The 12,831-nt window shown below is 53.9% G+C and overlaps 1 protein-coding gene across 1 annotated transcript in view; it reads right to left on the bottom strand.

Annotated features, from left to right (window-relative positions):
- Positions 1-5,706, bottom strand: part of RAB11FIP4 (RAB11 family interacting protein 4) — a 74,411-nt gene extending 68,705 nt beyond the window's left edge. The window contains exons 1-2 of the mRNA XM_064582168.1: positions 5,623-5,706; positions 4,092-4,180 (exon numbers count right to left, since the gene is read on the bottom strand). Coding sequence (XP_064438238.1) covers positions 4,092-4,180; positions 5,623-5,629 — 96 coding nt within the window. The 5' untranslated portion in view covers positions 5,630-5,706. The remainder of the gene's footprint in view (positions 1-4,091; positions 4,181-5,622) is intronic.
- Between the last annotated feature and the right edge of the window lie 7,125 nt (positions 5,707-12,831).

The following is a 12,831-nucleotide window of genomic DNA, read 5'->3' as shown; positions in this document are numbered from 1 at the left end:
GGCTTCCTAGAGGAGGTGTGAGTCTTAGTGATGAGCAGAAATTAGCCCAGGGACAGTGGGTGGGAGGATATTCCAGGAGAAAGACAAAACTTGTGCAAAGTCTGGGAGGCACGAGAGAACTTGGCCTTTTCATACAATGAAGAACAGCTGGGTGTCGCCCATCTCGGGGTGGTGAGAGGTGAGGCTGGAGAAGTGGGGGGGAGCTGTTTTTATCCCACTGGTGATGGGTCACAAAAGGGAGAGCCAGAGCAGCTTCTTAGGAAGATGCTAGGCCCTGGGCTAAGGGTCTAGAGAGGGGAGGGCTGGGGCCAGGGAGGAGAGCTGTAGGCAGCAGTGGGGGGAGGGCAAGGGGGTGAGTGGGGATCAGGGGACTCGAAGCTGACTGGCTGTAGGGGCGTCCAGAATGACTTCCTCGCTTGGGGGCAGACTGGCTGGTGACATCACTGGCTGACATGGTAGTCTTCAAAGGAGGAGCAGACTGCTTGAGGCCCTGGTCATTGTGTGGGGTTCCCCACGAACCGGCCCATGAGGGAGAATGACCAAGGGCCCGGGCTCTCACAGCTTTCACTTCACCACCCCCTCGCCTCTCAGGCCTAAGGTGGGGGGCCTCTCCACCTGCCTACGCCCTCTCCCCATCCAGACCCCTACACTATAGAGACTGAGGGCTGCAAAAAAGGGAGAACAAGGGGGAGCCCGTTGAGCAGGCCCGCCTTGGGAGGGACTCCCAGGGTGCCTCCTAAGACCCCAGCCAAGGGACACCCATCCATGGACGCCAGGGACACCCAGCATCCCCTCCGACCACATTCAAATCCCCCTACACCAGGGACCTTGCTTGGCAGTTGGGTTTACCAAGTCCTCAGCAACGCTTTCTGGTGCCACAGGCTCTGAGGACACTTGCAGGGTGACATCCAGGAAGTTCTAGAAATGATATAGCACAGGGGACACGCACCCAGGAGGGACTCACGTGGGCCCACAAGTCTGAAGAGCAGGCTGAGAGGCGCGGGCGGGAGGTTGAGGCACAGGGTGCCTATGGCAACCCCGCCCTAAAGCAGTTCAGCATTTTAACTAGGACCCTCATCAGGTGGTGAGGTCAGAGGTCCCCACCCCAGGCTGAGGGGAGGAGGGGAGCTCCTGTTTTCCTATCAATGTGTCCCCCCAACAGGGTCCCCAAACCACCCTTGGCATTTTTGTCTCCGGCAGCACTTTGGAAGCCCGAGGGATCCAGGTTCTGGTTGGTCTCAAGCTGACCCCTAGGGGACAGCTGGGACACCGCAGGGTGCTGAGGACCCAGTCTTTAGGATTAAGACCTGCCCAAACTGGCCCCCTCAGCTCCTCCAAACTGAGGAGCTGCGGGCGTTTAGCCAAATGGAGCCCAGAGCTCCATATTCCAGGGGGCTGAGCCAGGAAGGGGATTCATCCCCATCATGGAGGCCTGGGGTCCTGCAGGAGCCCACAGGCCCAGCTGGCTGGCTTTTGACCTGTGCCCCCACCCACCTCCCAGCACTTGGGAGCTCATCGTAAGGAACAGAGCCCAGGTCAACCGAGCTGCCCGGTTGGAATGCCCCAGAACAAGGCTGCCCAGAGCATCTGGTGATCAGTTGCCACCTCCCCGGGGTCTGGCCAGTGGAACCACTTGAAAGAGCCAGACCTACGTAGACAGCATGAAGAGCTCACCCCAGAGGGGCTTAAACAAAGGGAAATGAAGACACATATGCAGGCAAGGTCCTGAGACAGAGAAAATGAGGGGCACCAGGGTAGCTGAGGTTGGACTGGCATGTTCTTCCTGCTTTTCTCAAACCTCCAGGTTCTGTATTCTGGAAAACAGCATTGTTCTAAAAGCAAGGCATCCTCCTGGAGCCCAAGGCTTCTGGGTCTATTTCTTACCCGTTTCTTCCAGAAGCATGGATGGCCACACGTGGGGGCCAAGAGAGCGGCCTGTAGCTGCAGGAAGAGGATCTGCCCTGACAACGCTGGGGGGAGGCTGGCCTGGCTCCACTCTGCCCTCCAGCTCCTCACGGAGGCCTTTGTTTTGACAGTTTTGAAACACCAGTTTCCAAGGGTAAAGCGGAGTAAGCACCACGTTCTCATCCTAACCACTACGACTCAGCGCAGGGAGGAAGGGATGTCTCATGTATTAGCTGATTAGAACCTTAGTATTTTCTCACGGATTTCCACAGGGCCCCTAGATAGGCATGGCAGCTGAGGAAACTGAGGCCCAGACGTGTTGACTGCAGCTTATCCGGTTTGCTTGCCTAGTCAGTGGCCCCGGTGGGGTATGGATCCAGTCCTGAGTGACCCCACAGCCTTTCTGCTCAGCAATCCACAAGGGGCCCACTCCAAAAACCTGGGGACACTCATTTGTTTGTCCCACACAGGGAGTCTTCTGCCCTGATCCTGGCCCCTGTCCCATTAGTTGGGCCCAAATATATATTCACCCCACATCCACTGGGCCTGTCGAGGCAGGTCTGGAGCCTAGCTCTCTTCACTCATCCCTGGGGGCCCTCGTTTTGGGCACAGCACCCTGGGGGCCAGCCGCTGGCCTCTGTGTTGGAGGCCCTGGCTCTGGCCTCTGCTGGCTTCTCCAGCACCATTTTGCTGGCCCGCCTCAGCATTCAGGTCCTCCATGAGGACTCCCACTCAGCCAGGGCCAACTCTGACCCTACCACCCAGCCAAAGTGTCCTCGGGGGTCCTGGACCTCCTTCAGCTATAGAAAATACTTATGTTTTGGAGGGTCCAGATGAGGCACCAACCAGAGGTGGAGAAAAGATTTTTTTTGAGCTGGCCTGGATGAGAAACCAAGAAAATTCTCCTCCAGCTCTGGGGTGTCTCGACCAGAAGGGTCCTCCGTTGCCTGTCAAGATGCACATCTTAAACTGTGTCTCTCTGTAGGATGTAGCCCCGTGTGTTTGCAAAAAGAGTTCACAGTTTTCTAATAAACAAACCATTAGGTGAGCTAAAGGCATACAGAGCCGGGGGGACTGTGGTGTTTGTCCCACTTCCTGGCACAGAGCTCCTAAGGCCCTCGAAATGTCCTGAGTAATGGGAGTGTCTTTGGTCACGCCTAAGGAGCCCTTTCCCAACACACCTGAATTCCTACTGAAGAGGTGACACAGGTGGGGCCCCTAGAGAGCCTCAGGATGGGTCTGGCCACCAGAAATCCCAAGTGTAATTAGAAGGTGGGAATGTTCAACTCGCCCACAACCCCACCTCGGGGAGGCAAGAGGAGCTGCATATGGGGTTATTGAAGGTTGGAGAGCACCTGGTTGGTGAGCATGCTGATGTGCTGGGAAGGTGGCGGGTATGGAGAGGGCATGGGATCTCTGCACCTCCCACCCCCATGCTTTGCCCTTTGCATCTTTCCCAGTTGGCTGTTCCTAAGTCGTGTCCTTTGTAACCAACTGATTATCGCAAACACAGCGTGTTCCTTCCTGAGTTCTGCGGGTTGTTCCAGTGAATTTTTGAACCTGAGTGGGGGGGGTTGTGGGAATCCCCACATTTGTGTTTAGCCAGCACAAGGGCAGGCAGCCTGGGCTCCCCATCTGTGGCTGCCCCTAAGTGGGGTGGTTGTGGGGGATGAGTCCTTGACCCTGGGGTCTGCACTAACTCTGGAACTGAACTGAAGGAATTGCTAGGCACAGGGCTGGTGCTGGAGAATTGGCAGAAGGAGGAATTGGTGGGGGTTGTTGTTTGGGAAAAACCACCCAGGGGTCTGTTGGCTCCGTGGGTTGTGGCACAGGAGAAAAGAGAAAAATTGCAGTCCTGCCTGCCATTGACCTCAAATCTGTCACTTTCCCTGTTTGGGACTCAGTTTCTCCTTGGAACCCGAGGGTGGGGAGTAAAGGTGCTCTGTGAGGACCCCCCGGTCCCTACGCTCTTTGCTGTGGCTTCCCAAGGGGCTTTGTTGCTCAGATTCCAAAAGCTATTTCTTGACTTTGAAGCTAACCAGTCCTCAAAAGGGAAGGCCCTGCGGCCTCCCAGACACCAACGAGGTAGAGCAAAGGCAAGAAGATCAGAAAGGGCAAGGCAGGGCCTCCGGAGGCTCCTCTATCTCTTCCCCGCGAGGAGCTGCCATGGGCCTCGGCCTTCTTACCTGCTCCACACAGTCTGGGATCTCGGGCGTGCAGGGCAGAGTCCCCGCGCTCTCCACAGACAACACATCCTTCAACAGCTCCTCACACCCTGCGGACAGACAGACAGTGCAGGCTCAGAGCCTCAGCAGCTCTGCTTCTGATTCCCGGGCCTTGGGTAGGAAGGGCTGTGGGGGAGGCACAGGGCCCAAGTCTCCAAGAGACCAGTTGACCCTTCCAAGGCAGAGATGGAGTACCTGGCTATGGAGGAGCTGGGCCAGGACTCTGCGGATGGAACTGAGACAGGTCCTTGCCCTCCAGGCATTCTCCCAAGGGGACTAACTCCAACAGAGAGCGCACGAAAGAGAGACTCCCAAATGCAGAGGGCAGGTCAGGGGGCAAAGAGAATCAAGGAGGCCTTCCTGGAGGAAGGGATATAAGACAATACTCCCTGCCTGGTTCACAGAGACTCCAAATGCACTGGGGCCCTCAACAGCCCTGCAAACTCCAGGACACCTAGGATAGGGTCACCCTCAGGATGGCTCTACCTCCTGCTGACTTGGTTACACAGGTGGCCTCCCTCCACAGTTCCTGAGCAAATGCCCCCATAGCTTTTCAGACAAAGGAGGTCAGACCTGCAAAGCGCCTGGCATAGGCACGTGACAGGTGCATTTGAAGGTGGTCCTCCAGCCAACTCTATTCGGAAGGCTTCACGGGGGCCATGTGCAGCCCCTCCCAACCTCTCAGCTCGCTTCCCATCAACCCTCACTTCCAAGGAAGTCATTCCTGCTTCCTTCCCACCCTCCCAGAACCCAAGCTACCCCACAGAGAACGGTTCATCCCAACAGGAAAACATGGCTTTCTTCCCAGATGGCAGGAAAGCTTCGCTGGACTGCTTCCTCTTCAGAGCCCGCAGGGAGGCCTTGGCACGGCCACCTGGCTGGCGACCTCAGCCACTTTCTCCAGACAAGCAGTTTAGTAGCAAGAGTGGCCATGAGTGGCCTCTGATGCCTGGGGGTCTCGCACAACGGCCTCTGAATTGGGGAAAATAGGGGGACTGTATATTGCCCCTTCAAGGGGGAGATCTGGGGAGAGAGGAAGGGACTGCGGAGTCCCAGGGAAGAGAGAGGGGAGGAAATAAAGGGAACGGAAGAGAAGGAGGAGGATGGGTGTCCAGCTCTGCCCACGGTTTGTCCACAGCCGTGCTGGTTTTAAAACTGCGATTCCCGGGTCCTGGGAAACTGCTTGGGAGCTTGGTCATCCTGGAGGGAGGTGACCCGGAAGAGGACGCCAGAAGGAGAAAAGAAAGCAATCGGGAGCCTTTCTCAGTGGGACAGACGACGGGAAGGGTGGAAATGACCGTCCCACGGGTGTGGGACTCCACGGCAGAGGTTCAGAGACCCTTCCATGGCCCCCCGCGTGGCTGGGGCAGCTGCGGGAGCCCCGGACCCTTCTCCTCAGCCCTGCCAGGAGGAACCCCAGCTGAAACCCAAGTCAGGCCAGCCTCTGTAGCTGGACAGGATCCTGAGAGACCCCTTCCCACGAAGCTCTCACCTTTCATGGCGAACACCCCTCGGCAAAAATCCTTGAAGTTGATCCTCCCAAGGTCGTTGGGATCCAGATATTTCACAAGTTTTTCCACCTGTGGGAAAGAAGGAGGGACAGGTGTGAGGTCCCCCAGAGATGCCCAGGGGGTTCACAGAGCTGGGGTGAGGCTGGCTGGGGAGGGACACCAGCAGTCCCCTCCTAGGCCCCCACCCTGCACCCTGGGATCAGCACCAAGCCCCAGATAGCGGCGGGGGTCACTTGATTCTGCTGAGGTCCACAGACAGCATGGGGAGCCTCCTGACAAAGATGGGCTCACTTAAAGTCAATGCTCTGATTTTTTAACCCAGTGGTTTCTTTACTACAAAAATAATAAGCGCTCATCACAGAGACTCCAGAAAAGGGAATCAAACCCCGCTGTTTCCCACTTAGTGGCTTCTTTCCTGCGAAAATAATACAAGCTCCTGGGGAAAATCCAGAAAAGAGAATGAATCAAACCCTGCTGTTTCCCACTTTGCTTTAAAACACATAGTTTTAACCACTTTTTTTTTTTTTTTGGTAGTTCTGAGAGACCCTTGGTCAAATTCCCCTCTGTCTACAAGGAGGAAATAATTATGTCACATTTGTATACATTCTTTAAAAATTTAAAATGACAAATCAAATACGACTTAAGGCAAAACCAATTATGGTCAAGACAATGGCGACATTGGCAGAACTTTGTAGGGGGTGGGGGGATGCCAAGGGCATTTCTATCGATCCATCCGGGTGCTGGCTGCACAGTGAAGCCCATGGAGCCATCTGCTTGTGGCTGATGCACTTTTCTGTTCTACGTGTACTTTATACTTCAATTAAAAATGTTAAAAAAAATAAATAAAGTTTGTTAGTAAGATTTTTTAGCCCAAAGGAGTCAGCTATTCTTGATGTTTGGAATGTTCTCCCCCGCTTAACCGTTTATCAAAAATCTTTCCACACTGCCCAGCGGTACCACCCATATTTTTAGCAGTTATAAGACCCACTGCCCAGTGGATACACCTTCATTTACCTAACCACCCAGAATAGTTGGGCAATTTTGGTTTTCCCCACTTTTTGTCATTATAATTGATTTTGGGGGGGTTTCTACAGCCATGTGGATGACCGGTCGGCCCCTTGGCCGCTCAGATCCTTGACTTTCTCATTGGTTTCTCCCACATCCACCCCAGCTGCCCTGAGGAATCACCCTTCCCAGGTCCCCCCAGGACCACTCATTCAAATGGCCCACTCCCTGGCCGCATCCTCCCTCCCTTCCTTCCCGCCCACCGTGCGGTTCTTCAGCATCACCAGGACTGCTCCCTCTCAGGCACATTCAGTCTGTACCCAAATACCACGTCCTCAAGCCACCTTCTTTCCACATCGCGCCTGGGATTCCGCCGGTCACAGACATCATCATCTCCCTTTCTGGCTGCTGAGGTCTCCTGATTCATCTACCTACCCTCTCCCACTTTCAGCCCCCCCGACTCATTCTCCACTCCAACTGGATCATGTCACTGCCTGCCCTGTTTAAAACCTTCCAGTGACTCTCCACTACCCTTAGGATAAAATCGAAACCGGTAATGTGGCCTACAAGGCCCTATATTGATCTGGCCCCTCCAGTCCCATCCCCTTCTTTTTCTGTCCCTCACCGCATTCCAGCCACACTGGCCTTCAGTCAACTCAAGCAAAATAATCTCTGTTCTGCCTCAGGGCCTTTGCACATGCGGTACTCGATTTCAAATACTCGTCCTCTCCCCACCCCCATTCATCACCTGACTTTGATTCATCCTTCAGGTCGCTGTTTATACCTATATTAAACATTTCTCCCTGAGACAAGCCTGTCCTAGCCACTCGCATCTAATTAGGGTCCACCCTGCTATTACCCTGTCTTGTAGCACCCTATACTTTTCCTTCAAACCATCTGCTGCATTTTGTAATTATATTTGACGTGATAATTGTATTAATTTGTATCTTCCCCTCTAGAAAGTAAGCTCCCTGGGGGCAAGGATTCTGTCTGTTCTTTTTAAGATTTTATTTATTTGAGAGAGAGAGCAAGCGAGAGAGTGCGAGTGGGGGGGGAGGGGCAGAGGCAGAGGGAGAAGCAGACTCTCCACTGAGCAGGGAACCTGACCCAGGGCTGGGTCCCAGAACCCTGGGATCATGACCTTAGCTGAAGGCAGACGCCTAACCAAATGAGCCACCCAGGCGCCCCAAGGATTATGTCTGTTTTGATCACCACTGTATACATAGTGCCCACCATGACTGGCACATACTAGAAGCTTCACAAATATTTGTTGAATAACTGAATATGAATGGTTCTACAAATCCTCTAAATTTTAAAGGCTTTTGATAACAGTTGCCAAATTGTTCTCTGTAAAGATGTCTTAATTTAGTCTTCAACCAGAGCCACTGACTTCAAACTTGTGAGCTCTGGGTATATTTTCCTAGTTTTTGGCAATGGCCAATTTTGTAAGAACTATCTTTTCTAAGGAACTGGTGTCCCTCCCCTCCCCGCCCCCACCGCTCATAGTTCCAGCAGCTGAAAGTCAGCTTCTCGATATTTCTTCCAGAAGCCCGCTTCTAAATCCACCTGTAACTTAGTGGCAGCCCCTCCCCCCCCCAGCACACACGCAAGCATCCGATCCCTCAGTGGGCGCCGCCTGTATGCCGGGCACTCTGCGGGGGGCCGACGGCTGACCACCCGCGTGGTCCCACAGACACACACGCGCACACGTGCGCACGCACTGTCACACGCTCGTCGTCCGCCACCTGCCCTCTCCTTGCAGGGATCCCCATCGCAGGGCGAGGACGAGCTCTTTCTCAGACTCCTTTGGGGCTGGGTTGCAGGTGGTGGATGTTGGGGCACCGTGGAAACTGTAGGGCGCGGCCCGCAGGCTGCTCTTCCCGTCGGTATTGTTAACGCTGCCCTGGCGGACGCCCTCTCGCCCACCGCACCCCCCACAGGCTCCGAAGCCCAGGCCGTGCTGGGGACTCATCTGCTCCCTAGGCACCGTGTCTCCTGTATGCCCACAGGACATGTTTCCAGTGGTGGCAGCTGCAGCGGGGTCTGAAGCCCTGGTCACCGCCCGTGGCCTGGCATGATGGGCACGTGCCCAGCAGTGAGCAAGAAGAGACCCCACACAAGCGTCTCTCCTCCCTCCCTGAGCCCGGTGGCCCTACATTTGGACCTCCATCCCCGCTGACACTGCCTTTTCCACGCGGGTGGGAGTCTGGGGCTGACGGGTGGGCGGAGCCTATACACGGGCTCTCCGTGATCCCCTGAACCTGGTACCCCCCGAGGACCTTGGGATTCCAGAGAAGGAAGAAGGTGGCTTTCTGCCAGCTCCCATCGTGGCCAGAGCCCCCTCAGCACCGCAGCGGCCCCCTGCCCCCGCAGCCAAGACAGCCTACCACGACCAGGCAACGACGTGGCTTCTCTAAATAGCCAGTCCCAGGAGCCACCTGAAGCCCGCCCACCACCCCAGCCAGAGTCCCAGCCCCTCTCCCCCTGCCCTCTCGCCACTGGCACCGTGGGGACTATGTGAACACGTGGACGGTACCTCCCAGCCTCCCGGCACTCCCCCCTACAATCCTCTCCAAGGTCGGGGGCTATGCCTTAATTAGCTCTGAGACAGTCAAGGGTGGAGTCACCGGGGACTGTGAGCCCCCGATGTGGAGCCCCAGCCTCAGGCCACCTGAGAGGCAGCAGGCTGGGCACTCGGATTGGGTAATCCATGGCGACTGTCACCCCCTGGGGCGGGAGACCCTGGTGGGGTCAGGCTGTCCAGCACCGCCCCCCCCCTCCCCAGGGAAGGCTGGCCTGGGGCAGAGGTGCAGGGGTGTTTGATGACAGGCAGATAGTCGAGGTCCTGAGGGCCACTGCGAAGTCCCCCAACACCCCTGAGCCATGGCTTAGGCGACTCCTACGGGGCTCAGAGTGTGTGTGGAGAGATCCCAGAGTGTGTGGGGAAGGCCATATAAATAGTCCTTTAGAAGGCACACGGGAGCACTGTAAAGTTACCATAACAAAAATACCAATTATGTGAATAAACACCATCACTGTAGGCTCAGGAACTCTCTAAATAAACAATAGCAAAGCTTATGTGGAGAGGTATTCATAACTCCTGCTGGGTTCACAGAGGGCTTGGCAGAATCTACAGCATGGCGCTAAACTCTGGCCATACTCAATCTCATCTCCAGTCCTCCCGACAACTCTAACAGTAGCTACAATCATGGCCTCCCATTCTACAGCTGAAGAGACTGAGGCTCGTGGAGGTTGGACGTTTAGACAGTCACCGCGGCAGTGACTCTTCCTTGAACCCAGGTCCCGCTGGCCCCAGAGGATCCGCTTCTGCAGTCTCCTGCTCTCCCTGGGCTTCCTGCTGAGGCATCGTCTCAATCCCCTACCCTCTACGTATCAGAGCATCTTTACCTGCTGTGGCTGGGGACCCCTCACCTTGATCACCAAGCGTCTCAATCTTCCTGGACACCAGATGACCTTTTGCCAATGCACCCCAGAGGTGCATTCAGCGGACCCAGCCCTTCATTCTATAGACAGGGAAGCCAAGTCCCAGGCAGGGGAAGGACTTGCTCAAGGTCCCACGGCAAGTACAGCAACTAGCCCCCCACATGTGGTCTTCATGGTGAGGCGAGGCCGCAGCCCCCCGCCCCCCCATGCGCTGTGCCCACCACCCACTGCTGGGCTGCCCCGGGGGCCCTCCGCTAGGTGCCCGGCTGGAGGAGACGGGCATCCCGGGCCTGTCGGGACCCTGCAGGAGCGGCGCTGTCACTGAACCACACACAGCCGGGGCCTCGGAGCCAGCTGCCAGGGAAACAACCAGTAAAATCGTGATCTTTCCATTTTGGGGCCACTCAATGACCAGGCTTTCCCTTCTATTTCTGTTGCCTTTCTCTCTGGGCTGATTCTCACGCCCCACCCCCCCGCCTCCCGCTCATTCCCCCTGGGTCACATCTCTCTGAGCACAGACCAGGCGGTGTTTAGAGCCTCCCCGCCACTGCTGTCTGATGGATCACCAGCCAGATGCTCCCTGAGCTGGGGCCCAGCCACCCACGCCTCCCTCATTGCCAGATCTGCCAGCCACACCGGCTCAAGCAAGCCATTTGCCTCTCGGAGGCCTCAGCGGCCTCATCTGAACAAGGGAAATAAGCTGCAGTTGGCAGGTGAGGTGCCTAATAGATGGTGGCAATTACTGTTCCCAATGAAGCAAATGCTTGGTGACTCTTCCTTTGTGCCAGGCCCGTTCGGAGCCCTCTATTCACATGAATTTATTGAATCCTCACAACCAGATACTATTATTATTCCCATTGTACAGGTGAGAAAACTGAGTCCCTCAGGGTGATGGTCCTGCAGCTAGTGAGAGGCAGACTTGGGATCTGAATACGGGCAGCTTGGCTCCAAAGTTCATGGTCTTTACCAATAATTATTATTATTTCTGCTAATCATTGCTATTATTATTATTATCATCACAAGTTTGGGGGCTTGCTCTGACCAGAGAATGAATAAATTTTTCTTCTCTCTTTTCACCTAGAAAAACTGGCAGGGGTGCAGGAAACCTTCACTTAAGAATTTGAATACTTAAAGGGAAAAGCATCATTTTAAATGTTGTGTTGTGAAAGCGCGTCTCCAACTAGTATCCCAGATGCAGCTTGGAGACAGACTTGAATTTTTAAAATTCAGTGCCAAGATTAGAAACCAAGGAAGGCTTCTGGTTTCTGTTAAGATGGAGTCAGTTCCCTACACTCTATCACTTCCCCTGACTGTAACTCAAGACGCTGGACAGAATACATAAAGCAGCTATGTGTAGACTCTGAAAAGTAAGTTCTAGCAGGCAAATTGGGAGGGAAATTAAAATGAAGTAAAAAACGACAGCAAAAAACAAACAAACAAACAAATGAACGAACAGCTTGAAGACGAATATGGCAATAAGTTTCCTGGTTTATTTTTCCCTTGCATGTTTTCCAGCCTAGACTCGGGAAGGCCAAACCCCAGAATTGGACAGCAGGTGTGAACAGAAAAAGCTTCAGAAGAAACTCTCCCTTTTTGATGAGAGGCCAGGGAAGGGGGCCCTTTGGGGCCAGAGAGAATAGAAGAAATGCCATGTTTTTTTAAAAAAAATCCCTCTCCCAGCCCTACCCCAAGGCAAGCCCCAGTCTCAAAGTTGGGGTTCGTGGCAGTACCAGCCACCAGGTAGGCATCTAAAACCCCAAGAGAAGAAAATTCTTTCTCTGTGGAATGTGAATCTAGGAAAAGGGGTCAAAGTGTGTGTGTGGGGGGGGATTCCTGTCAGTCATTTCTCTCTTTTTCTTCTCCCCACTTCATCCTAGAGGTAGACCAGTCATGAGAGGGGTGAACCTGTAGACGGAGGCCTAAGCCTCAGACTTCTAACCAAAGGACCAAGAAAAGGGACCCTGAGAGCTGGACAGGGTGTGGTCACAGAAAAGAAAGAGCTCAGAACCAGGATCCCATAAAGTCATGTTTGAAGTCCTGGACCCACTCCTGAGCTGCACATACATGGAACTGACTAATAGCTTATCAAAGGCTTTGAGAACTGAACTCCAGTGTAGACAGTGAACAGACCAGCCCCAGGAGAGTACACACTTGAAGTGGATCCAAATAGCATTTCAAAAGCTTTGAAAACTGAACCGCCATTGGAACAGAAGGCAGGTTGGGCTCAGAGATTTCAATCAAACTGGGTTGGTTTCCTGATTTAAACAAACAAACAAAAACCCCCAAATTGATATGCTTTGAAGTATTTTAACAGGAGTTGGAGTCTCATCATATACTATTCAAAACATCCAGGACACAGGCAAAATTACTTGACATAGAAAAAAAAAAAACAGGAAAAGCCCAGTAATGCACAAGGGGAAAGACAGTCAACAAATATCAACCCTGAAGATGACCCAGATGCTATCATTAGAGGACAAAGACTATTTTTTAAAAATATTTACTTATTTATTTTAGAGAGAGAGAGCGTGCAAGGTGGGGGGGAGGGGCAGAGGGAGAGAGAATTTCAGATCTCAAACAGACTCCCCTCTGAGCGCAGACCCCTACACAGGCCTCATCCCACAACCCCCATATCATGACCCGAGCAGAAATCAAGAGTTGGAGTCTCAATCAACTGAGTCACCTAGGCGCCCCAGAAGACAAAGTCTTTAAAGCAGTTAACCATGTTCCATGAAGGAAAGGTG

This window comes from Mirounga angustirostris, unplaced genomic scaffold (genome assembly GCF_029215605.1).
Source record: "Mirounga angustirostris isolate CCGP_5_RB_7025 unplaced genomic scaffold, mMirAng1.0.hap1 SCAF_17, whole genome shotgun sequence".
Taxonomy (NCBI): Eukaryota; Metazoa; Chordata; class Mammalia; order Carnivora; family Phocidae; genus Mirounga; species Mirounga angustirostris.
This window is presented reverse-complemented; position numbering and strand designations above follow the sequence as displayed.